Source organism: Hyperoodon ampullatus, assembly GCF_949752795.1.
Source record: "Hyperoodon ampullatus genome assembly, chromosome: 7".
Classification (NCBI taxonomy): domain Eukaryota; kingdom Metazoa; phylum Chordata; class Mammalia; order Artiodactyla; family Ziphiidae; genus Hyperoodon; species Hyperoodon ampullatus.
In genome coordinates, this window is record NC_136920.1 from 26,180,690 (window position 1) to 26,208,360 (window position 27,671).

At 43.6% G+C, this 27,671-nt stretch overlaps 1 protein-coding gene across 1 annotated transcript in view; it reads right to left on the bottom strand.

Moving 5' to 3' along the window:
- Window positions 1-418: 418 nt before the first annotated feature.
- TRIM44 (tripartite motif containing 44) overlaps window positions 419-27,671 on the bottom strand; it is a gene marked incomplete at both ends in the record, with an annotated part of 109,827 nt that continues 82,574 nt past the window's right edge. Inside the window, one exon of the mRNA XM_079708927.1 lies at window positions 419-446. Coding sequence (XP_079565053.1) covers window positions 419-446 — 28 coding nt within the window. The remainder of the gene's footprint in view (window positions 447-27,671) is intronic.

A 27,671-nucleotide genomic window follows, 5' to 3' on the forward strand; every position in this document is an offset into this window, starting at 1 on the left:
ATGAAGTGTGGTTTTATTAGCAGGTAGGGAAACAAATTCTGACTGCCCTTCAAGATTATTCCAGATCCTTCTTAATGAAGTGATACTGTTTGGGTATACAGTATGACAGGGGCTGGCTTTCCTGAGTAAGTTCAAAGCAGCCATCAAAGGATTTACCTGAAGGACCCTTTAATTGCTCCTGGTTGATCAAAGGGGCATTTTCCTTGACCTATCACGAAAAGAGAATGAGAAGCACAGTCAGTAAGAGTAAAACTGGTCATTCCTTGGAGAGCTACGTGCCTGCTGTGGATCTGGGGAGGCATCTGGTGGAAGCACGTTTGTTGCTGGGCAGCTTTCACAGGAATCAGAAGCCGTTACATACACGCTGTCACATACACACAAGGGGAAGGGATGATTTTCCACTGGGGATGGCAGGCCTTCATGTGTCTTCTTCTTCACTGGCACCACTACAAAGGAAAGGAGAACCAAGTGAGTTAAGAATTCACAAGAAGGGGGCAGCCTAGTCTACTGACAGAAGGCACAGGCTCTGCTGTCAGACTCCTCTGGATTCCAGCCCTAACCCTACCACTTCTGGGCACTGTGGCCGGGGGCAAGTTACTTAGCCTCTCTACATTCTGATTTCTTTATTTGACTGCAGAGATCATGATGATAATAAAACCTACTTTCTTAGGTTACTGGAGGAATAAATAATACATATAAAATGCCTGTGCCTGGTACATAGTAAGTGAATAGCTATTTAAAGAAGCAGGTGAGGGTCATACTATTTTTTTAACTTGACAAAATAAATTGCTGGTAAAAATCAGGAGTTTGACGTCCCCTAAGCCTTAAAGCCACCTATTGTTAGAAGAGAAAGGTGAAGAGAAGCTATCATTCTGCACACCAAACGGCACTTCTCACTTGGAATAAAGCCAAGGTTTTAATTCATGCCACAGGGACAGTCACTGGGTTCAGATGTCACCTCCTCAGAGAAGGTATTCTATCTAAGTCAGGCTCCCTGGTTACTCTCCATCTCTGTCTTCTTTCTTTCATAGCCCTTATCATGTCCTATAAATCATTTGTTTGCTATCTAGTCTCCCCTCTACCCCCACCAGAGCATAAAAGAACAGCAATATTGTCTATTTTATTGATTACTGTTTATCTAGCACTAGGACTGTGCTAGGCATATAGAAGTGTTCAATAAATAGTTGTTTTAAAAAGAGAGTGAGAAATAAAAACAGGAAGGGAGGGAAGGAAGGAGCTGAAAGAACGGTCAGTCATGACTGCCTTGACCAGGGCATCCTAGATGTCAGTAGTATTTCAGTGGCCAAAAAATGAGTTGTGAGTCTCAGAAGCATGGCTAGAACCTCAGCTGCTCAGGGTTAGAGCCTCCCTGGCTTGGTCCTGGGAGAGAACATTGTTGATACAAGCACTAGGGCAAGAAAATGTCAGGGCCAGAAAAAGACTTACAAGGACACTTAGAAGGACAAAAGCAGCAAATGTGCCTAGTTTCTCCTCCTCCACCACTTCTAGAGGCCACTGTCCTTAAAATAATAACAAGAGCCAGCTTGATCAAGTGTGCCAGGGGCACTGAGCTAAGCACTCCTCACCCATTCTTTCCATTAGTCCTCACAATAATCCCAGGATGTAGGGACTATTATTATTACTATCCCCATTTGGCAAATGAAGAAAGTGGAGCTCTGAGAGATGTAAAATCCTCGGTCACATAGTAAGGCCTGCGTCCTTAAAACTTAAGGATTAGTTTCGGCTGGATAAAGTCTGAAGCAGGCGAGTTAGGGAGCTTGGATGGGAGGTGAATCCCCCTTCCTCTGGTAGAGGCAGGAGTTAGGGAAGAGGACAGGCCTGGGGTGTACATCAGCGCCCTGCTATGACCTAGAAATGTTTTTTATCTCACAAGGGATTATCTACGTCTATATAAAAATCTGTGCTTTTTTGCATCCCTCTGGGAAAGCCTTTAAGGGAAAATATCCTAGAAAACGGACCTGTAGTACTTCTGCTAAGGGCGAAACATTTCGAGGCATGGAACTTTAAGGCACGTGCACTCAGGAGCCAAAAGAACCAAGTCAGCAAGGCTCGCTATCCAAACTCTGCCCTATTTCCATTCCCTTTTCCTGCCTGCTGTCCGATCATGGGATGAAGGGTGCATGCTAGGAAGGGCTGGACAGTGGACCGTCATGAAGGAGCAGTGTTTGGTGGCATCTGTCCCAAAGGGAACAAAAAGGGTCTTTCATGAAAGTGTCTCACTAGAATCAAGACCCAGTTGGAACCGGTGCCATTGTCTCCCCTTTGGTATTAGATCCAAAGCAAGCTCAATGTGCTTTTATCAATTTTCCTTCAAATATGAGAGGTCTAGCACAAGCATATGCCCCTTCCTTAAACTGTGGTTCATTATTTAGCATTCTTAACTTGAGATGCATAGTTTAAAGGGTTCATGAACCTACTGGAGTTGTACACAAAATTTTGTCTGTGTGTTCCTTGTCTGAGAGAGGCCATAATTTTCATCATATTCACAAAGAGGTCAACAACCCCCCAAAATTGAGTATAATGAAATTATAAATAAACTAAGTTCTTTTCGAGTTGCCAGGTCCCTTATTATAAGATGTGCAGAGACCGTATGCTAACACATATGTATGGAATTTAAGAAAAAAAAATGTCATGAAGAACCTAGGGGTAAGACAGGAATAAAGACACAGACCTACTAGAGAATGGACTTGAGGATATGGGGAGGGGGAAGGGTAAGCTGTGACAAAGCGAGAGAGAGGCATGGCCATATATACACTACCAAATGTAAAATAGATAGCTAGTGGAAAGCAGCTGCATAGCACAGGGAGATCAAGCTCGGTGCTTTGTGACCGCCTAGAGGGGTGGGATAGGGAGGGTGGGAGGGAGACGCAAGAGGGAAGAGATATGGGAACATATGTATATGTATAACTGATTCACTCTGTTATAAAGCAGAAACTAACACACCACTGTAAAGCAATTATACTCCAATAAAGATGTAAAAAAAAAAAAAAGATGTGCAGAGTTGACTTGGGGAAAAGATCAGGAACCCTGACTGATAAAATCTTTTCTCATTATCCTAAAAGAGATCTGTTCTTGGGCCTGAATGACACAGCTCATCTCACAGTCTAAAAGCCTAAGACCTTGGAATTCTGGCATATCACTGGTTAATGTGACTATCTACTCTGTGGTAGGCATAACCCTAGGCACAACAATGAACAAGATGAAATCACAGCAGTTGCCCTCATGGACTTCAGAGCCTAGTAGCTGACAGAGGGAGGGGGGAGGGGGAGGGAGGGAGGGAGAGGGAGAGAGAAAGAGAGATAGAAAGGGGAAGGGAGGGAGAGAGACATATTTTTGTCCAGAATAGCATCTTCAAATAAATCATACTCATTTTCATAATTAATGAAATTAATTAATTTTTTGCCACAATAAAGAAGAAAGAATCGTAACTGAATCTATAGCACACAGCTTTGTTCACCTTGTGTGTGGTCTCTCCTGGAGGGTCACACAGTATCATTAGTGTGAGGCATCATCTGAATGTCCCTTCTTCACTCTGTATATAAACTGATCTGTGTGTTCACAGGATTTTATCTTAAATAGTCTATAGGAGTCTACTTTCTCCACGGGAAGTAACACAGCCTTCCACCGCAGCCGCTTATCGTCCTCTGAAACATCTACCACTCACACTTAGATTTATAATTGGAGTGATACTCAGAGGATATTGAAATTTTGAGTGTCTGTTCTGTTATTGTTGTTTTCAGAATAAACTAACTAAGGGTGTTAGATAGGTACCCCATTCTGTAGTAGGTATTTACCGTGAGAAGCAGCATTATATAATGGCTTTGAAGTCACCAAACTAAACTAGGTTCAAATCCCCGCTCTGGCACTAATGAGCTGTGCAACTTTGGATGAGCTGCTCAACCTCTCTGAGTCTCAGTTTCCTTGTGGTAATACTTACTGTATATCTTACAGGGTTATTGTAAGAGTTTTATGTATTTTATGCAATATAAATACTTTAAAATGTTGGCTCCCTTCTTCAACCTGCTTTTCTTCTTATCCAGAATCAACACCTGCCTAACTTTCCTTCACCGTTGTTCTGCTGGCATCTGAAATGTTACATTCCAGAGCGAGTACGCTCCTATCCCCAAATGTCCTTAAATTTCTGGAATGCCCTTCTTTGCTTCCTTTGAGAGATTTTTAAATGACAACTCCAGACCTACGGATACTGAATAGAAAGAAAGGCTGAGTTCCATGGTTCTGACCCTTCTACTTGATAGGTCTCTAGAAAAGTCAGTCCCTGCCAAACACCGGTGAGGACGTACTGAGCGAAGCCCAGTTAACTGGCCTCAGTCACAGACTGACCCAGTTTGAGAGTGCTGGTGTGTCTAAAAGCAGCGGTTTTAAAACTGGGGTACACATACCTTTGTGGTACCTAATGATTTTCCAGGAGGTATTTGGTCATTGGTAATTCAAAGGAAATTAACGTCCAGATCCTTACCTTCCATACATACTCTTTGTTAAAACTGATCTCTCCCGGAACGTGCTTGTGATCTACAGGTTCTCTCTTCAGCCACTCTCACTTTTTACAGTCATCTTACTCCTACTTCAGAAAAGAAATGCATACCCCTCATCCTCCCGAATCTCACCATGGGACAATTTTAGAATGCCTTGCTTCTAAGAGGAGCCCTATGAGAACAGGGTAAGAAATAGTGAAGGATATAATCCCTTATTTCATCCAGGTAATAAACTCTTGGCAAAGCTGTGTGCCCTTATCTGTCTATCCACAGATCTAAGAACTCATATTCAGAAATGAGATGGTTGTCATGAAATGCATACTAATATGTTTATTTTAATTGACAAAATGAAATCAGACTTGGATCTGACAGAAAGCAAGACTGATTTGGCTGGATGGTTTGACCATGAAAACCATCTTTGCCAATGTGATTACACAGTGAATCTTGCCTGGAAATTTAATATGCTAAATCTGTAGTGCCAAAGTTTTGACAAAAATGTATATAAAGCTCGTACTATGCAGTATGTCAGAATTAACATCCTTCTCAACTATCCAAACTTGACATATAATTTCAGGAGTTAACTTAAAATGGGCAAGGAGGCACATAATGTTTTCTAAATTATTTTTGGGGGGTATAAGAACAAAAAGTGTAGCTAAAGGAGCTGAGAGTTCCTAAATCATGACCGGGAGAGTGATGTGACACTTAACACCCCCTAGGGGTGGGGGTCCAGGTGACAGAATGGGATGAAGGAGCCCAGCCAGCAGAATGCTGTGTCCCCTCTGCCAGTTGGGCGCGCTGCCTCATGAGCAATCCTTTCTGTCTTGTTGTGCCTGTGAAATTGAACTGTTAGAGGCACGCCCCAAGCCCCAGTCCTATTCAGCCCCTAAGCACCTGCTCATAAAGTGATTAAGATCAAAGAGTGTTTCACTGCCTGACAAGCTTTAAGACAGTCCATATAGATAGGCAGCTCAGTTTTTCGCCTTCCGTCCCCAGAGATGGACGCTTATAAGAGGAAGTTAATAAATGAGGTGGGTAGGCACTCTGACCTTGCAAGTTAGTCTCTTTTCCTGAGAATACAATACAACTTAATTTGATGTGGCATCACTTATATCGCTGAGTCCTTGGCTATTTATTCATTATTGATGTAAAAAGCATTATTCACTTAAGAGGATGGAGAAATTAAGAGGCATCAACAAGGAAGGAAGGCTAGATTCAGCTGAGATGCAAAAAGATAGATGAAGTATTCTCCAGAAAGGACGCCACATAGGTGTCGTATGAGGAATTGATGGGAAGTCTCCATTCACCATCTGAGGCTGCAGATGCTCACTTCCAGTGAGAATGTGATCGGCCTAGCTGGGGGACGGGCCAAACGCCCAGACCCGGAAATACTCCTCCACCAGACAGAGCAGAGCTGCTACTTTTGTCTCCCATGTCACCTGTCCCAGTAGCCTGGGCTGAAAGTGAGGGGTTACTGTGCTATAAGGAATCAGAACTTACATATTTAGCTGCTGCCTGTGGAACTAATATAAATTAGTTTTAAGAGACGTAAGTGTACATTTAAAAGAGATACAAATACAAAATAAAGTAAAAAGTCCTCCCCGTTTATCCTGGGTTAACTGAGAAAAACATCAGAGGACTTCACAGTTCTAGTCCTGCCTTTGCTGTGTGACTCTGGGACCCAGTTTCCCCAGCTGGAAAATTAGGACACCTCGCATTATAAGTGAAATTTACAAAAATTCAAACCAGAACAAAAGCGAAGCTCCTTTCTGACTTAAACATTTGCTGAGCTAATTAATTAGAGCTCATTTATACTGTTTTTTTCTCTTGCCTCCTATGCACTGGATGAATTGTACTGTTTGATCAATAGCTAGTACACACCGTAGTACTGTGAGCTCTATGGGCAAATGATTTCCCGTGATTTCCCAATTCATCGTGGTTCTTAAAGTCTAAAGTGGTACCAACCCTTGTTGTGCCTTCCTTCGCAAATCACAGGAAACAGGGAGAAGGGCTCTTCTCTCTCTAGATCATGTTATACTTGATCTCATGAATCCTCTCTCCTTCAGTAATGACCACTGTTCACAGACGGCCGACTTAATGTTCCAGGCACTGTGCTAAGCAATTTATATACACAATCTCACTAAACCCTAACAGTAGCTTTAGGATAAGTATTATCATCTCCATCCTACAGATCAGAGTAGTGAGGCCAAGAGAAGCTACATGACTTGTTTGAGGTACACAGCTTGTAAATGGTAGATCCAGCTTATGCAGACTCCAGAACCCTCAGATATGAAAATGCACTCATGTAAGAAGAGAGACATAAACCTGATCTTCTGACCCCTGGTTACCCAGACAATAAGTGACAGCCATCAAAGATTAAGATCTCTGAGGTTCAATTTTTTACCTGAAAAATGGGATGATAATATCTATTTCCAAGGGTTGTTGTAATGAGTTGGGAAGTCCTTGCAAGTTCTTCTTTAAGATGAAAAAATGCCAGAAAAGGGTAGGATGACTACGGAAGGAGAAGGAAGTAGACCCTGGGTTTGTCTCTCAGCCCTCACAGCTGCCTCTGCCCCTATAGACCGACACAGGCACCTGTGAGACAGGTCTGGGGCTCCAGGGCGGCCGCAGGTCCACACGTTGACCACAGTGCTAAGTTTGATCTCCATGTACCTTGCAAACTGTTTACCGTTTTTATAGGTGGCTGCCTTCTTGCACTCCACTTGGGGTTTCTATGGAGGATGGAAAGGCACCAGCAGGCCTGTTCAGGCAAGGCCCTATGATAGGGAGACACTTGAACAGAAGTAACAGGCAGGCTTCTTAGCCTGCCAGTGTCCCATGTGCTCTCAGAACTCCCTTCCTTAGGATTGAGTCTTCTGTTACTGCTGCTGCTGGATTTATAATGGAATCAGTTCCAGCCTTTTTTTCTTTTAATTCAAAAAGCAACTTTTTGTTTTTCGCTGATCTGTATTTTCTGTAGCAAACACGTATTGCTTCTATAAAAAGAAAAAAAACCCCATAGTGTTATGCACTGGTGATAATCAACATTAACACAGTGAAATATACTCATCTATACCCCTCCTATGCATATGTAAAAATATATACTTCACAGGCTCTTTTATAATCTATTTTTTTCATTCAACTATCAATCATGAATACCTTTCCTTATCAAGAAATGTATTTCTATAAGATTATGGTTCACGATTAAGTTGTATGGATTTATCATACCTAATTATTGGACACAAATTACTGCTACCTTTTCACTATAACCTACACCTCTCTGACACATATTTACGGTGGTGAATCTTTAGGTTCACCCTTAATTATTTCCAAAGAAAAAAATTCCCAGAAGGGAAACTCCTGGGTCAAAGTAAAAATTACAAAGATAGTACAGAGGGTTCCAATATCTAGTTTCCTCAATTATTAACATCTTACATTAGTGCATTTGTAAGGATGAAACAACAAATTTGGTATACTAGTATTAATGCTAGTATTAACTGAAGTCTAGATTTTATTCAGATTCCCTTAATTTTTCCCTAATGTCCTTTTTCTGTTCCAGATTTCACCTGAGATACCACATTATAGTTAGTCATCAGCTCTCCTTAGTCTCCTCTTGGCTTTGACCGTTTCTTAGACTTTCTTGCTTTTGATGACCTTGACAGTTTTGAGGAGTATTGGTCAGGCATTTTGTAGAATGTCCCTCATTTGGGATTTGTCTGATGTTTTTCTCATGATTAGGCCATGGTTACGGGCCTTGAGAAGGAAAAATCACAGAGGTAAAGCACCATTCTCATCACATCGTACCAAGGGCACATACTATTGATATGACTTAGTGCTGTTGATGTTGACCTTGATTACCTGGCTGAGGTAATATTTGTTAAGGTTTTTCCACTGCAAAGTTACTTTTTTCCCCCTTCACATACTGTACTCTTTGGAAGGAAGTCACGATGAGCAGCCACACCTAAGAAGTGAGGAGTTATGCTCCCCCTGGTTGAAGGTAGAGTATCTACAAAAATTATTTGAAATTCTTCTGAACATGAGATTTGTCTCTTATTCATTTATTTATTTACTGATCATTTGTTTATATCAGTATGGACTCATGGATACTTATTTTTACACTCTGGGTTATAATCCAATACTACTTGATTTATTTTGTTGCTCTAACTGTTCAGCTTTGGCCTTTGGAAGCTCTTTTAGTCCACTCCTGTGGCCCCTGACATACCCTCACCAATGTAAGGGTTGTTCTGCAGTTTTGGGGGAGCACTTCTTTACTTTCTGACACTACAAAATGCTCCAGGCTCATCTTGTATATTTTCTGCTGCAATCCTAGAATCAGATATTTCTCCAAGCAAAGGCTATGTATTGAATATTTTTAAAAGGATTTGATATAACCCTGTTAAATTGCCCTCCAGAAATCAACTTGTACTGATTTACAATCATTACTCATACAGGTATGAGAATGCCCATTTTCCCCACATCCTTGCCAACGTCTGGCAGTTTCAAAGTGTCTGAGGATGAGATGTGTGTGTGTGTGTGTGTGTATGTGTGTGTGTGTTTCTCCTCGCTGAAATAACTTCTATGTTATTATTTGGTTTCCTGTTGAACTTCAAGAGGAAAATGCCATGGGGGCTGCAAGCTTTCCCTTTTCTCTGCCTTTCTGTTGGTCTTCCCCAACCTCCCTTCCCTTCCCCACCGCTGCTGGATTGCACAGAACTGACGACCTCCTGTTGTGAGGGCTGAAAGGAACCCTTCTCAAAGCCTCTATTAGGGCCCAGGCAATTCCAGGGGGTAGGGGAGTGAGATGCAGAAAACAGCCCAAGGGTTTACCTTCCCTGTTTCCTGCACCTTCAGGAAATCCACCCGACCCAGTTTCCTCATCTTTTCTTGGCAAGTGAATAATGGAAACCAAATCTCAAGCAGTTTCCTTCCTCAGAAATCTTAAACATGAGACTTAATAAAATGCTGGACTTCAAATTTCCTGCTGCCTCAGCTGCTGTATCTTAGAAGTTACCAAAGGAAGAGGAGAAAAGATCAATCAATAAATACACTCTTGACATTAATCTCTAATCTCTGAATGAACAGTAGGCTTTTTTTTCAAGGGTCCCATATTAGTTCTCAGTAGTTTTGAGTCCCATGCTGACCTTAAATTGAGGTCCAGAAGTTGTAGAAAGTCAGAAATTGGAAGCACACCAACTCTCAAAACCTGCTTCTCATGTCACAGAGGGTTATGGATGTGGATTTAAGAGATAGGAACACCTAGGTTTGAGTCACAGCTTTGTCATTTGCTAGCTGTGGGACTTTGAGTTCAGTGCTCTTACCTGGAAATGGAGGACAACTTAGTACCTACCTGAAAGAGTTATTGGAGGATTAGGTGAGGACTGATATATAGAGCGAGTGCTGGACATAGAGAGAGAGCTTGGAATGGTCCCGGGCATCGAGAAAGTGCTCAATACAGTTTATGGTTAGATGAAGAAATCAAGGCTAAGAGAGGCTAAAAGTTATACAGTGAGTTGACGGCGGTGAGATTAACTGAAAATCAGAGTTTCTGGTTCCTGAAAACACCATCATACCTGCAAGTCTCATTTATTAACAAAAGAGAAGAGCTGACACTGCTGTCACACATGCACTATAGGCATCATTCTGTCAGTTGAATGGGTTCAAGATTGCTTCTCAAGCCTGTTCTCTTGGTGTTTGATAATAGGCTGTTCGCTCATAACAACGGTCAAAAGCTGTAATTAATTTATTGAGTGCTTTGTATGTGCCAACCACTGTGCTCAAAACCTTAGAAGCACCATCTCCCTCTCCCACTGAGTCCACCAGCAAGTTCAGTCCACTCCCACCACACTTCTATCCTGTGCCTGTCCATTCCTCTTCTCCACTGCCACCACCATCTCTTGCCTGAACTGCTGCAGTTGACTTCCGACTGGTTTTCCTACTTCTATTCTTACTTCACTACTGTTTAGCTTTCAAACTGCATTCAGAGTAATATTTTTTAAATGTGCAACAGACTATGTCACTGTTCCACTTAAAAATCCTTCGACGGCTTCCTATAGCCTTAGAATAAAGCCCGTGGCCCACAAATCCCTACATGATTTGGCCCCTGCCTATCTCTCTAACCTATTTCACGCCACTTTCCAGACACACTGGCTGTCTCTCTGCCCCTCAAATAAGCAGAGTTTGTCCCTGTCTTAAGGCTTTTGCATCTGCTGTTAAGTTTCAAAAGCTCTCCCCTCACAGTTTGGAATGCTGGCTCCTTAACACTTAGGTCTCAGCTCCAATGTCACCGTCTCTGAGGCCTTCCCTGACCAAGCAATCTAGAGTAGCCACCCACCCTACCCCTGTGCTATTACATTAGACTATCGTATTGTCTTCACAGCACTGATCACTATCTAAATTGTTTTGAGACGTAAGGGTCCTTAACTATTTTGTTCCCTGCTATATCACTAGGTACCTGATAATGTGCCTGCCACCAGTGAAACCTCAACACAGTTTTTTTGAGTGAATGATCAAAACAGCCCCCCAAAGAATTATTGTTCAGAAACATTCCAAGTCTTCCCAGGCAAACTGTGGGCAACTTGCTGTCTCAGAGATACTGCCCAGGAATCTCATGGACAGCTTACTATATAGGTAAGCCCAGGCTCCACTGATTTTCTAACTCTCACTGCGATCACCAGGCACATATAACCACTGCGGGTACCAGCTGTGGATTAAATGCTGTATCATAAACAATGATTACTCTTACAAATGACTAAGCCTTACTGGTAAAGGATGTGTGTGTTTGATGTTCAAGGAATGCTGTGTCACTGAGGGCAAAGCATAAGGAAGTCCATGTCCAGCCCTTTCCAAGCAAGGAAACTTGAAGAACCAATTCACCTCCATGAGGAAATGTTCTCACCTTCCTTATAAAACAGCTGCACATTTGGCAACTTCCAGCCCTCTACAATCCACCTGACTCAAGGCAGTCTTGGATTCCAAGACTTCAACCATTTGCCCCCTCATCCTAATGGTCTATGGAGGGAGAGAGTCATCCAGGCCAAGATGGAAATAAAGGGAAGTTTATTCACTGCTCCTCTCCTTCCTTTGGATGAAATATCAGCTGAGGTGCAGATCCAGGAGTGGGACAGCTGTGTTCGTTATTGTGGTGGTAGCGACAGATAGTGGAAAAGCACACAACTAAGAATCAGAGACATGGCTTCAAACCTCATTCCAGTACACAACAGCAGTATGACCTTGAGCGAGAGGCCTCTTTAAACTAAAGTTTCCATGTCTGTAAAATGAAGATAATGATACCTATAAGTACTCGCTAAATGGATGCTACTATTATTTCCTAGGCCCTGAACTAATCACTTCACCAACATTTCCACATTCAGTTTTCACAATAATAACCCTGTATAATAGCATTATCACTCTATTTTACAGATGAAGGAAGTGAGGAATAGAGGAATGAATAACATCCCAAGTTCCACAGCTGGCAGAGCTGGAACTAGAGGGCCTGGCCCTTGTTTTTAACCATGGATGGCAGACTCAGTGTTGAGTGAAGGCAGCTATGAGGGGACTTGTGAAACGGGCTTGGCTGTATTTATCCAGCCAGGTTACTGGTAATGCCTCATTACCAGTAGCACAGATGGTAACCTCTGGTGATTGCTAATGATTTTTCCAAGGCCTCGGCAGACTCAAACTCTAAACCGTGTACTAGAAAATTACCTCCCTGCTATAGGGGATCCCAATAGTCTCTTTTAAAGAAAGGTACAGCCAGATGTTTTCAGTTTTTTTCAACCACAGCCAGTCTGTGACTTTCCTATAGCAACCCGGCTGCAAGTTAGCCATTTCCCTCCAATTCTCACCTCGGTTCTTGTGAGCTCCAGCAAACAGAGTCATGCAAAAGGGTCTGCCACCAAGTCACCATCCCCTGGATGGAGTCTCTCTGGGTCAGACATCAGTTTCAATTTCAATTTCATTTGTCCTGAGGTGACAGGCACCCAGGTCTCACTCATTTAATTAGGTTGCATAGAAAATATCTTTCAAGGCCTCAGCTGATTTTCACTGCACCGAACTAGAGAATAAAATTGGCGTTAAGTCGAGATAATGCCTCCTTGTCTGCCTTCAGGGAACCGGTGATGAGGGTGGTCTGACAGATGCCTGCTTTGCCCTTGCAGCCTCCAGGGGTTCAGGGACTCAGCATGCCTACACGTGGCTGTATTGTAGATGTCAGTCTTTGCCACTTGAACTTCTTGGAGGCTGAGTCTGTTTCTCATTGACCATTTTACCTCGAGTGTTTAAGAACATGCCTGGTATTTAGGACACATCTAGTGGCTGGCACACAGCATCTCTCACTACCTGCCTTGGCCTAGAAGGGATTTAGCTGGTGAAGTGAAAGCTGGGGAAGGCTGACCTTCAGGGAAGAAAGCGGGTGCAGCAGGAAAGCAGACCTTCCTCCTAGGAGCGCTAAGACCTGCCTGCTAGGAGAGCACCTGACGGAGGAGCGCGGCATGCGAGGATCGCCCACTTTGGGGAAGGACCAGAATTCCCACCCAAGCCCTCTGAACTGCGTTGACTATAGCAAAGCATCTCAACCTCCCTAAGTCTCAGCCTCTTACCTGTGACACAGGTAGTCATTCATTCGCTCTCTCAGTGAACAAATGTTTATTGAGTACTCACAATATATTAGGTACTGCAACAGGTGCTGGCGTTACAGTAGCGAGCCAGACTGACAAAGTCTGGTTCTCATGAAGTTTAATTTCTAGTAATTTGTTTACTCCCTTATTAGCAACTAATAAGGGAGTAAACAAATTAATAATTTCAGATAGTGGAAAGCACTATGAAGAAAACAAAGCAGGATGCTGAGATAGAAAATGGTGGGTGCGTGTGTGTTGGGGGGCAACTCAGGAAGGGGAAGCTATCAGGGTCTACCGCTCAGAGTTGATAAGTATTAAATGAGATAATGGATGCAAAATATTTAGCATACGTACTAACAAGTAATGAGCACTCCACCAAAATTCCATTGTTGTTATATTACTTCCTCCTGAGGTCAGCTGCCCCTCTTTGACCTCGCAGTGGCCGAGCCCCTACTACACGCCGGGGAGGGGCATGCAGAGGGGAATCAGACAGGAGCTCACAGTCTGGCAAAGAATGTAGCCTATGTGCTATGAGCAAAGGAAGAAGTGGTAAATTCCACCTATGGAGTCACAAAAGACTATCACTTAATGTTGACAGATGGATTGGTATTTTCCAGGAAGACTACAGGGCCAGAGGAAGGGCATGCCAGGTGGAAGGAAGAGCTTGAAAAAACTCTTGAAGATGTGACAGCCTGGCACGCGCAGAGAGCCGTGGAAAACTCAGGCTGAAGCGTGAGAGGGCACACTGAGAGAAGAAGTATCTCATCAGCAGCTCCTAAAGCTCATCTCCATGGGTCATGCTTAAAGTGTCTCCTAAGAAGATGGGGTCGGGGGGATGTGGATGGGAAAGAACAGGAGATGAGAAGCGTGTCGGGGCTCCATATGGCATCTACCACATGGCTAACACTCCATAATGTGAATAAGGGCTATGCTGAAAGTGTTCCGCCTGAGGTCTGTGTGACGCTACCCAAGGCGGCACAAACAGATGTTTCAAGGGGGGGAACCAAATTCCCAGTGGTAACTCAAAATAAATCCTGTGTCAGGGGAAGGCAGGCGTCAGGCTGCTCAAATGTGACTACACCATCAGCACAAGTCTGAGATTCATCCTAGAAGAGGAATGCAGGTGCCAGCATATGATGCTGGGGGTCTGGAGTGAATGGACTCTTGCTCCCAAGCAGAGCCAAGGACTCACTCTTTGCCAAAGCCAGACTCACTTGTCCAAGAGTCGAAGGCCCAGGCTGGGGACATGAGAGGGCCCTGTAATAGGGAAACAGGAAACTACAAGGAGGTTTCTTGTGCCAAGTTAATAACTCAGGCATCTCTGCCAGCACATATTCCCTGAGATGAGTGTAACTGCAGAGGAGATGTTTGTGTAAGGGAACCATTCAGATAGAGCCCCGGTTCCCTGCCTGTTTACTACTCTGTCCTATCCCTGCCCTTGCAATAAATGCTCTTGTCACGAGTCTCCCCAGGAAATGGAGAAGAAATTAAGGAAGCCATCTCCACCCCCAATATTCCAAAAGCTTATAATACAGCCAACAGGTCCGGACTGTAGGAATCTGCCCCTGCTGGGAGGAAGGCTGCTTAATGCAGACAGCCAAAGAGATGAATATCACATCCGCTGTGCATTCAGCCAGTCTTACCAGAGGCTCTCCTTGGACTCCAGGTTAGTGCTGTCAGATGAGAGAGGGCACTAGTCTGGCCAGAAGAGAGGAAGATGACCCCAAACACATGAATACACCAAGTGGGAGAGCCAAAGCAAAGTGAGAAAAGAGGAACTGAACACTACAGGTCTACATCCTTTTGCATGCCATTGCCCAATCACAAGACTGAACAAAGCCCACTGCTCTGACTCAAAGGGCTGCACTAGGCAATGGAGGAAATCATATATACCCAACATGGCATCATGTAGAAAACAGTCCAGCCTTTGTCACATTCAAAAGATCTCTGCATAAGTCAGTGAGTCTAAAGACCGTATCAAAGTCATCCCTTTAGTCTAAGGTACTGCACTTTTGGCTTAGCCCCCAGAGTTAAAAATCAGTAGTTATTACAAGACTTGAGTAGGCCATGGGATCACCATATGCCACTTGAGCACAGATGAGTTTCTGGGTGAGTCAGCTGTCATCTCAGAAGCTGATGGGTTAAGATGGATGGTTAAGTTTTGCTGGGGAAAAAGAAGTAATACTCTTTAAAGGACCAGGACTAGGGTATAAGTACAGGATAATGAGGGAAGCAGATAAAGTTTATTAAAGACACATTCTGCCTTCCTCCTAGGTTTTCCTGAAGCCAGCTCTGCTGTGACACTCCAATGACATAATCCTACCACTTCAGACCTGTTTCATGCATCTGCAGAAGAACCTGTTTATGGCTCAGTCTCAACATAAATCAGATGTCATTAAGATTTATCTATAATACCCGGAAAGCGACTGTTCTCAGCTGGCTCAGTTATAGGGCTCAGCCAGAGCAGACAATCCAAACACCCCACCAGGCACCAGGGGGATGTTCCCCTTGGTATCGAGTAAGGCCCAGTCACCCTCTAGGCCTGCGCAGTTGAGGGGTGTCTGCCAGCAATCTAGATGGCTCCCTGCTGCCAGACTCTCAACCCCGGCTTTCAGACTGAGAGGCGCAGGAAGGGCACAGAGAAACCAAGGTTTGCATCCAGTCCTTCCACTTATTACCTGGGTCCCCCTGGACAAAACTTACTCCACCGGGCCTCAGTTTCCTCATCTGTAAAACAGGGTCCATGGCTCACAGGTTCTTCATGAATGTAAGAGCATATGGCACATGGTAAATGCTCATCAAGGGACTGCTCTTGTCATGAAATGGTGCTCAAGACAGTGCCTGCACGTACCCAACCTTCCCCGCATGTGGCTCGGTTCCCTTCTTCTTGCCTGGATTAGATCCTCTCTCAGGCTCCACATTCAAAGTCCCAATTAGAATTAAAGTTTATACACGACAGTAAGCATATCAGGTGGCTCTTCTACACCAGCATGAGAAGTTAACAAAAGCGCAAAGACCTTTTTCTTTTCCCACCCACTCCCCCGCTCACTACTTAAAACACAGCACAGGGTCCACACCCAGCCCAGCACAGACGGGTTGTAGGGGCAGGGGGCGGGGGCGGGGAATGACAAAAAAATAAATATTTCAGCTCACCACTTTGGGGAAAAGATGCGAGAATTCCTTTAGGGGTTGTTTTTAAATTAAAAAACATTTGCTGTGAGACTATAAAGCCACTCCCCCCTAAAAGTTATTTTTAGGGCCCTTGGCTGAAATCTATACCAAAGGAAAAAAAAAGAAGTTAGAAAAGAAGATGATGATTCTGTATATAAGAGTTTAAGAAAAGCCTATGGAACTACCTGTTTTATGTTCGGCTGGAAAGAGAAAGCTCTATTCCTTCTCAAAGTGCTTCTCCAATCTCTCTGAAGTCTGATTTCTTTTTTATTTCACCAGCTTCACTCAGATATCACTGTCATATCACATTGTGTAATTTAAGGTATATAATGTGATGATCTGATACATGTGTATATTGTGAAATGTTTACCACAATAAGGTTAGTTAACACATCCTTCACCTCACATTAATTACCGTTTTGTTATTGTTGTTATGATCTAAGTCTGATTTCTGCTCAGAGCCTGGTGGGATGAAGGATTCTGGTGGGTACTCAGATGCCTCTTCTTGCCCACTGATGAGGATGGGCTCTGAAAATGGGGTTAGATGTGGGGACCAAGGCCGGAACCACTGGTCTATAAGAAAGACAACATGATCACCCACTCAACTCTTACTCATTTTAAATGGCATGAATGGTCACAGTGTGGCTGTAAAGGGCACTCTTGCTAGGGGTCAAAATGAGACTCTCAGATGAGGCCTAGCACAAGAATGTAAAAATCGTCTGGAGGAGGAAAGTAGAGTAACTCCATGAATCTGACATAACTCCATACCAGAGGCTTTATTTTTTCTCTTTCATTCCAACTCCGCCCTCCCCTCTCCTCTGGTAAAGAACAGTAATAGCACTGAAATCCACAGATAATCCTTAAATCTCTGTGGCAGCTCCACTTCTAAACTCCCCCTTGACACTGACGGTTTTAACAGCTGCTAACAAGTCATAACAAGGACCTCTCTTGCTCCAGCCTGGAATATCGATATCCCTTCTCTTTCCCTGCTCAAATCATACCAGCCTTCAAGTCTACGTCTTTCATGAGGGTGTGATGACCCTCCGGCCTACAGAGACTACTCATCATTCCCCCTCAGACTCTCAGAGTCTGGGTCCTGCCTGTAGGGCCCAGGGGAACTTAGCGATTATAGTGTTCATGGGGGAGTGGTAGAAATGCAGGATCCTGAGGGCTGGTGAGACCAGGTGAGACAGAAGCAACCTAATTAAGAGAATATGCATGGAAACTGCCATGGAGGCAAGGCTAGAGGGGCACAGTGGCAGCTGGAGCAGTGAGCCACGTCCGTAAACAGGATCATTCATTACAAAGTCCGACCTTCAGAAGGTCCAGGAAAGCTAGGAAGTAGAATGCAAGGTGGGCAGGACTGAAGCATTCAGGAAGGAGGCTGTGAACATAATGGGCACTGGAAGGCGGTTCTGGCTGTGTGGTTCGGGGCAAAGCACCTGAAAGGTTCAAGAAAGTCACACAAGACTGGGCACGAAGCACTTCATGTGAAATCCATTTCCCTGGCATTGATCCCCGCCACCACAGGCATCTCTTGTGGTGCTATTAACGTGGTGTGAGGCTTGCCTTCTTCTCCTCTGGACAGCGAGCAGCCCCTCAAAGGCATGTACTGTGACTTATCACAACTCAGATTAGCAGTTTTGTGTCTAAGACTTGTGAAATGAAGATAAGGACTTTGCATTTTTCCTCCATTTCCTGTATGTCAATCACCTTCCCCTTGGTGAAGACAGTCGGAATTAGAAGGTTAAAAAAAGTGGGAGGCAGTCTAGACGCCCTGGGGTGGGGGTCAGGCCATGGGATACTGGCTGGCGGGCTCCAGTGTAGGCAGGATACTCCTAAGGGCACTGCCCGCCTCTCACAGTGATAACACAGACACCGCAGAAATGTACTTCAAGCTGCCCTGTGTTCATTATCTTTGCTTTCATTTTGTTTTGGGTTGGTGTTGTTTAAGAATGTGGAAGTTTACCCGTCCCATAATCCTCTACTGATTATACTTCCAGACTGGATAGAGGTGGCAAAAGGTGTGAGAGCAATCTTTGGAGCCACTCCAGCTGCCTGCCAGTTGCTCTGGGACCCGTCATCTCTGCTTTGCTGGAGCAGAGCCTGGCTCCCTCCTCTAGTCCCCACTGCTTTCCCAGAGGTCAGCCACAAGTTCACATCAAGCAACAAGCAGGGATTACAAACTGTGTGCCTGCTGGGAATATCTTTCTAGTGTCAAGCAACCATTAAAAGCACTTAAGGAGATCACAAGAGGGAGATTCGAGAATACTTTGGGGAGGTATAGTATAGGGAGGGCAGAAGGGAAAGCATCAGCCCACCTCCTGCCTTGGAGGGAAAAACAGGCCATGAAAAGCAAAATTGGTTCTAAAGAATGGGGCTTCCTTAGGAAAACTACAGAACATTGTATCTTTCAACCACTCTCCTGCTGGGGCCAAAACACTTCAGGGTGCCTGGGAAACCTTTTGCTAATAAGGAGTAAAATGACATTTTAAGCAACTATGTATTTTTTAAAAACGATTCAATGAGCATGTATTATAATACGTACTAACATAGAGTCTCTCATCCAATTTGGACTGCATCTTTGTGAAGAAGTCACGATGATTCCCCATTTTACAGATGTGGAAACTGAGGTTCAGAGAGGTCAGTGGCTCGACCATGTTTGGAGTTCAGGTTTGTCTGATTGCAAAGCCAATATTCTTCCTACCAAAAAAAAATGTCGGGCTGTGACTCCTTCCCAGGTCTGCATCATTCTGACCTACCTGTTGTTACGCCTGGATTAACTAGGTACTAGCATGGGTGGTCTGTAGAGCACAGTGGCCTTTCCTGTCCACAGATTAAAGGAAGAGTAAACCTATCTGTCTTAAGTGGGCTAACTGAGTCTCTGTGATTGAATCTTTCTTCAATCTCTGGGTGCCAATAACCATCTAAAAGGGAAGGACTGGTTCTGAGATAAGCAGATAATGTAACCTTGGGAAAGTCACTTTCCTCTCTGAGTTTAGTATCCTCATCTGTAAAATGGGTCTAATAAAACCTATGTAATACTAAATAAGACACCTTATTAAAATCCTTAATATTATATCTGGCACAAGGTAAATACTTTATAAATGACAGCTATTATTGTAATTTCTGTTTTATTTCAGATCAACAGTTTCGGAAAATACACAGGTTTAGCATCAATTTGTTCCCATTCAGTAGATGCTGTTTATTGTTAATTTTTTTTTTAAATCTTGAGTTTGTTTCATACCTAAGAACAACTATAACAAGAATGGCAGTGGAAGCACAGACAACTTGAGTTGAAGAAAGAGAGACATATTGTCTCTGGAGCTGGTCTTTTCCCTTTCTGTTCAGTCATCTTAGAGCAGACTATAAGCACAGGTATTTAGAGACTAGAAACTTTTGCTATATACACATATGGCAGGAACCTTGAGCACTTTAGGAGGGGAAAGACATGTGTAGGATGAATTCATGCAAATGGCTTTGCTTCTAATTATATAGTCCCCTGAAGGCACATTTGCTAGAGGAACTCTCTTAAGGTGGGCAGCTCCTGGGGGGGGCAGTTCAGGCTGGTTCCCTGGCTTGCCAGCCATCTTAAGCGAGCAGGGAGCAGCGAACTGAAGGAGAATCAGGCTGACACTGTGTCCTCGCCCTTGCTCCTCACTCTGACCCCAACAGGGGCACAAAGACCCAGAGGTTCTTGGTGGGTTTTAATCTCCTGTACTCAAAGTTGCTCTGGTGGTAAACGGCATCTTCTTCTGCTCTCCGTCCATGGAAACCTGAAGCCACTGCTGCAGGAGACAGCTTCTATCTGCCTCCTCATTTCTGCACCCCCTTCAGAAAGGCTTTCTAGGTTTGAAGCAAGACTAAACCCTGCCCCAGGGCAAAAGTAAACTGTGCTTCAAATCACTGCCCCCGAGGAAATGGTAAACAATTTTTCTCTTACTGTTTTACTGCTTTTCTTTTAGAGGATACAGCACGCCATTCCAGTCATTTGAATTTGCAAGAACGGAGAATTTGGGCCTCAGAGATTCAACTCACAGCTAGATTCTTTTGCATTTTAACTAATCCCCCAAACAGTATATTTGCTTCTACAGAACTTCCTGTAAAATAGTAGGCTTTTCAGTATAGGACAAGTGCCAGTAGCTTTTTGGCATGAAGGAAGGAAAGAACAATAACTTCTTTAAGGTTATTGCACTGGTCTTAACTGGGCTTATATCTGTATGTAGATTTGGGGAAACTAGTTCTCTCAAGTCTGTCTTTCAGGTATTGACAGAAGAGTCAGGTGATGCAGTATGTAAAAATTAAGCCTCCAGAGACTCAGAGGCAACAGAGAAGGACAGACATTGAAATTCCACAGCCTAGGTTTTTTGTTTTGTTTTGTTTTGTTTTTTTGCAGTACGCGGGCCTCTCACGGTTGTGGCCTCTTCCGTTGTGGAGCACAGGTTCCGGACGCACAGGCTCAGCGGCCATGGCTCACGGGCCCAGCTGCTCCGCGGCATGTGGAATCTTCCCGGACCGGGGCACGAACCCGTATCCCCTGCATCGGCAGGCAGACTCTCAACCACTGCGCCACCAGGGAAGCCCCACAGCCTAGTTTTTTGATAGAGATTTTCAGCAATAAAAAGCTGGTGAGATTTAAGATTACTTAGAGACCTAGAAAGACATTTTGCTCTCCCCCAAGCGAAATTTTAGAGTCTTGCTTGCCGTTTTTTGTTAAAGGCAAAACCAAACATTTCCAGACCCCTTAATGGATTGCATATTGCAAATGTGTATACAAACACACAAGCACACACGCACACACCCATACCCATTCTAAATTCAGATTGCAACCTCTACTCCTTTATTTAATTGCCTTGCAATCACTGAGTCAGTAATCCTAAACTGAGTAGCCGATTTTTATTAATGGGCAACTCCTGCATATCTAAAAGACTTAGCTGCAATAGGTGAGGTATAAAAATGTAGGATTTTACAGAAATTTAGGATACTCCTACATTCTGTAAACCACCACATCACCTTCTTTTAATTTCTAGAACCTTCGAATGAGGACTCACAATATTGGGCCTCACAGGTTATCTTCCAGGTACCCTTTAAGGGCTGAGATCCCAAGCCTTGGAAAGGATATGTTTGCCATAGATATATCTAAAAAGATATCACCCCAAGAACCCCCTGCAGGCTACAGTCTAAATGTCTGGCACCTTACGGCCCACATATTGTTTCAGACATAGGGGAGGCAGTTGCTCGCATAGCTGAATACCCCAGACTCTCTGCACAAAGGGGCTACATTCTGCCACAATCTGGCATTTCAGACTCTGTGACTATTTACCATCCCTCTACTTCACAGACAGACTCTCATCATAAAGATCAGGTCACATAACTAACCCCAAACTGAGCACATTCTGCTCCCTGGTTGGCCTGTCTCACTATCTACCCTCAAAGTCAAAAAGTCTGTGACTGTGTGTGGCCGACTGATGGGGTGATTTGCTGGTACCAAGCATATCAACCTTGCTGGCTGTGCACATGAAGGCAAGAAGATCTTGGGGTACCCCCAAACCTGGTTCCCTTAATCAGCAAGGCTTTCCCTCCACCTTTCTAACAACATCTGACTGTAATTTGTGCCCATTAAGTAGGCCCTTCTATTCCTAAGGAAACCTGCTTGCGCAGGTTTGCTGATGTGCACAGCACATTACTTCCAATGTGCCCTTCCAGGAAAGGGCCTGACTCCCACTTCTGGTGCACAATTCATTCTGACCCAAACATCCTATCTGCTGCATGAATGCAAAAACATATGCACACACACAGGGCACCCCTCATTTTCTCTGGAGTAATGGGAGCCTGGGCAATACTTTAAGTATTCATTTACCCACATAAATGAGAATGGAGCATTGAAAACACCAGTGACATCTACACAGATACAAAATGTATTCATTATGGTCGGTGCTATTACAATGACAGGAAATGCATTCCTAATGGCAGGACGTTTGAAATAATGTGTTGCTGGATTCTGTGTCCATAAAAGCAATAATGAAGAAACAGGAGTGGGTCAAATAAAAGGAGTAAGAGGGGCACAGAGGATGAGGTCTGGGCAATGTCAGTGAGACGGCACATCCACTGGATTCACGGGAAGAGAGTGAGGATAGTTTAAAGGTAGGAGGGGCGAGAAGGGCACCTGGCTGACATTCTGGAGAACTGAGGTTTGCATCCTGGCTCTGCTATATGCCAGCTGTGTGATCCTGGGCAAGTCATGTCAATATTCCCTTAGTTACGTCAATATCCAGACTGCTCACTTTTAAAAGGAGGAGAGCTACCTCACAGGACTGCATGAGGAGGACACGAGAGAGCATATGTAAAGTGCTCAGCTACTCTGGTGGGTAATAAGCATGTGATCAACATTAGCTCTCCTTTTTCTTCTGATTGTCACGAAATAAATGCACAGCTCTGTGATTTCAGGCATCATCTAGCTCTCTGAATCTCCAAATCCAAGTTTCTTCTTCTGCAAAGTGGAGCTAAGAACACCTGCTCTCCCTACTGTGTGAGCTTATTATGAAGAGCAAGTGAAATGGAATGTCTGGCATATACTATTGATTGGCTGACTCAGTCATTCTCAACTCACTCCCCCTGCTGCGTTCTATTCTGGAGCGTGGAAGGGTTAAATATGTGCCTACCGAGCCTGTACTGCAGTGGGGGATGGGGACATGGATGGAGCCCAGTCCGAGCCTGACACAGAAGCTTAATAAGTCTTCCGGTGGTGGGCAGGGGCTGTGTGCTGGGAAAGCGTTTACTTCTCTGATTAATACAGACATGGCCCTTCTTTTGACCCCTTCTCCACGCTTGAACATGGATGTGACACCCAAAGCTGCAGCCCTTTTTCAATCATAAGGCAGCAAGCACGAAGGAAAAGCCCAGGGAGTCTCAGAGGCACATGGCAGTACTGACATCATTAGCCACTGAACCAAAGCCAGCAGTCACCTCCCTCCACACTTATTATGTGAAACAAATAAACCTTTGTTTGCTTAGCTACTGATACCAGAGTTCTCTCTTACTCAAAGCTGAGCACAATTCCAATAGAGTGCATTAAGCACTCCGGAGAATTAAAAGCCCCATATACATAAAGTACACGATCTTCCCTCTGCCAAGAAGTTCATTCCCTTGGACCCGTCTGGCTAATTGATATATATCCTTTAAGCATAGGTTTAGTAGTATCTCTTCTAGGAAGCTTTCCAAGACCCTATCCCTCACATTTTTCCCACCCTTTGGACTTCTCAAAGCATTCCATAACACCCCTATCAGTGCACGTTACACTGCTTTGTAATGATCCATTTACTTGTCTCTTTGCTCCACCAGTTGCTTAAAATGCCTCAACAGCAAGGATTCCTATTTTAGCCATTTAAAAAATTTCGTAGCACTTGTCATAATACCTGGCACACAGTGGATAACTCATTAAGGATCTGTTGAAATACTGAATAAAACAATGAAAGAATGACCTGAAAGGGCATGAGGTAAATGATAGCCTGTGTAGCCTTAGTATCCATTCATATTTTTCAAACACTGCAAATAGCTTTCTAATTCCTATTATTACTTTCAGGGTATCTAGGCTGGGGAAGCATAGGTCTAGACAGTGATTTGCCGTTTTCAGTCATTCCGCTTGAGCCTTATTTGAGTTCGTGACATTCCCTTATTCCAGCCTCCTAAATTATTTTCTGCTGTGTATTTATTGAGTCCATACTTATCTACACAAAACTAATTTTATTTCCTTCCTTGTTGTTTTAGAATTTACCCTTGTGATAACCAAAGACATCCTGGGAATAAATGCTATTTGGCACCAAAATAAATGTTCACACCATCCAGCAGCTCCCTTCCGAGGTGTCTTGAGTTCTGTCTGTGTGACTGGAGCTTCCGGAGGCGTCCTGCTATCTCTGCCATATCCGTGTCCCTACCATCCTGAATGCACAGTGTGCAGGTCCTCAGGCTGAGCCTAAAGGATGTGGTTCTCCAGCAGGAAACAGATGTAAACTCTCGTGTCCCCTCTCTTCCAATAAAGCCAGCTTGTCTCCATTACTTGTATAGATCACAGCCTTCTTGAAGTAACATTACTAATCCCATTGCAAAATATCCAGAAAAATGAAATATTATGATTCAGATTATAAATCAGAAACATGTTCTATTATTAGGCACATTACATTAAAAAAAAATCTAAAAGGTGAAGTGGTCTCCCTGTGACAGTCACCAGTGGCCAGCCTCAAGTCTGAACTCCCGTTCCCTTTGCCTCTAATGCTCATCATGCCCATTTTTGCTTGGCTGGCCCCTTTGTTCAGTCTGGTTTCAGCTCAAAAGTGACCTCCTTAGCCCTTCTTTGAACACCTTATCTGTAGCAGCTTCTTCTCCCCAGCTCCCTTCTATGGAGCCACCCTGTTTCATTTCCTTTCTAACACTGCTATCTGAAATTATTTTCTTTATTTAGTGGTTTACTAGTTTTTTGTCTATCTCTTCCCACTTGAATTAAATTCCACCAGAGAAGGGATCTCATCTGTCTTGTTCACCCTGTATCCTCAGCAACAAGAGCTGTGTGTGGCATAATATAGGTGCTTAATAAACTGTGTTGAAAATGAATAAGAAGAAAATGGACAGTGTGTATTCACTCAGTGAATCCATTTTGATGCCCTTTACTTGAGTTCCCTTTGGGAGTGAGGATGAAGATGAGGTTGAGGGCTATCATGAATCCTTGGAGGTGGTGAGGTTAGCTTTGGGAGGCTATGTGGAGTTACGGAAAGAGCGAGAGTTCTGGTTCTGCCACTTTACTACTTGGCACATGTCCCTTACTCTCTCTGAGCTTCAGTTTTGTCATCTGAATGGTAAATTGTTTCAGAAGATCAGTGTAACAATTAAATGAGACAGCGATGGCACATAGTAAATAAGTTAGTTCCCCTCTGCCTGTCCCTTAAGGCTGTAAAAAGAGGAAGTAGTCCAGGAGCCCAGGGAAAGTGGTCTAATGCTTTATCCCATTCTAGCAGTCACCTTAGCAACCGCGACGACGGAGACAATGTCAACCTGCTGTATCACGGAGGTTAGCCCACAGGCCAATTTTGAAGTCCTGAGTATATTCTCAAAACACTGAGCATGAGTCTACTTTGAAAGATTATTAGAAATGTATTCCTCTCCTCTCAACCTTACATCAACTTACATTAAACTGAGGCTGATGTTATTTCATAGAGGTAAGCTTATCAATCTGGTTTAAAGAGCTCTGGGTACTGATCCTGCCACAACGTGCGCTTCTTGTAGTCTCATCAAAATCAGACATTGAGGGCTTCCCTGGTGGCGCAGTGGTTGAGAGTCTGCCTGCCGATGCAGGGGACACGGGTTCGTGCCCCGGTCCAGGAGGATCCCACATGCTGTGGAGCAGCTGGGCCTGTGAGCCATGGCCACTGAGCCTGCGCGTCTGGAGCCTGTGCCCCGCAACGGGAGAGGCCACAACAGTGAGAGACCCACATACCATGAAAAAAAAAAAAAATCAGACATTCAAAGCCATCAAAATTTTGTGGTCTCCAGGCCTGCTAGAGACACTTCTGGTGACATTTTCTTTGATATTTACTTGTTTGAACACATTTAATTCCTTACACTCAATTTATTCTACCCATTCATTTGTTAATTCAACATGCGTGAACTGAGTGCCAACTGCATGTTTAGCCCTAGTAGTAAGAGTTACTATATCCTAGCAGTTACTAAATGCTAAACACTGTGCCAAACCCCTTATGAGCATGAGGTCATTCAATCTTCATTTCACCCCACGGGCATTATGATTATCCCCATTTTACAGACAAGAGAGCTAAACTGAGGAGTTTACATCAATTGTTTATGTGGACAATTAATGGTGGCTAGTACTTTAACCTAGGTCTTTCTGACACCAACCCCATTCTGTTTCACAATACTCTAGAAAGCAGGTCTTGAAAATGCACTTGGTACTTATCAGGGTCCTAGATACATTCATGAATTGAAAAGAAACAAGGCTAGACTACATGACTTTCTCACGGTAGGCACTCCATCTTATTCTTCTTTGCATTCCCACCCCCTTAAACAATAATGAGAATGTGGCTCCTGTCTGCAAAGATGTAGTACAGCCAAATAGACAAGTGTGCCTGAAAGACCTTAAGAGGAAGCCCAAGACACAAAACTGTACAAGGTACAAAATGTGTGAGTGATTATAGCTAGAGAATGGGTTTTACTGTATAACCAAGCAACAAAATGAGGAGACTGGATTAGCCTGGGCATTAGAGACTCAAATGCTTACAGGGGCCTAGTAGGTAATATGAATGAATGAAGTGAACAAATTGGGCCAGGTGGAGTCTGGTAAATTGCAAAGTACATACCCCATCTGAGGAGCCAGCTGGTCAATGTCATGGGTAAATATAGATCCAGTATTGCCAGAAAATTTGAATTTCCAAAAGAAGCTGAAAAAAATCTGCTTTTTGATGTGAAATCTTTCAATTTTTAAATGCTGGTCAGTAATTCATAAATTGAAAAAAATACTTTATGAGGCAAACAAAACATATCCTTAGGCTAGAGTTGGCTGATGACCCATCAGTTTGCGGTTTTTGAATTAGACTATATTTCATAACCTTTTCATCACCAAGGATCCCCAGGTACCCTCCAAAGGTTTCAGAATTTGAAACTCTGTCTAACATACAACATTTTTGAATATTTAATTAGTTTTCTTGCACGAATTAAATAATCAATAAGTGACAAATTAGGTCACCATGGGGGGAAAACAGCTAACATAACTCTGCCCTGTTGCAGTTAAATGTAAGATTTCCCACTCTAAGTTTTGAAATATTGAAAATAGTTCATAGACTTTTATTTCTATCTTTATAGATCCTTCTGGGGTCTGAAGAGCCCAGTTAGAAATTAAACATGTAGATTTCTAAGATCTGGTGACAGTGAGGCATAGTGGGAAAACGTGGGAACTGGAGTCAAACAGAATTGGGTTGAATCCTAGCTCTTCAACTTAGTAGCTGAGTGAAGGTCAATAAATTATTCAGCATCTTTTACTTATTTGCAAAATGGGAATAATTTGTGATCCATGTTTTTCTCTTACCATCACCATCTAATTAAAAGAAGCAGCCCACTTAATACCATTATGATGATTAAAATAGTTCCAGCTCACAAATGAACAAGACAAAAGGTCGTCTGTCATGAACAGGAGCTATGATGACATGCACACTGATGGAGGAGCACACACCTATGACCTTCTATTACACCTTTCATCCAAGGAACTCCAAGTGCTTGATGACAGCCCGAAATTAGAGCTGGAGAACCAGAAACTTGGTGTGTTTATGAGTCTTGCCTAAAGTCGTGCCCTGCCTTAGGTGAGCAGATGCCAGAAG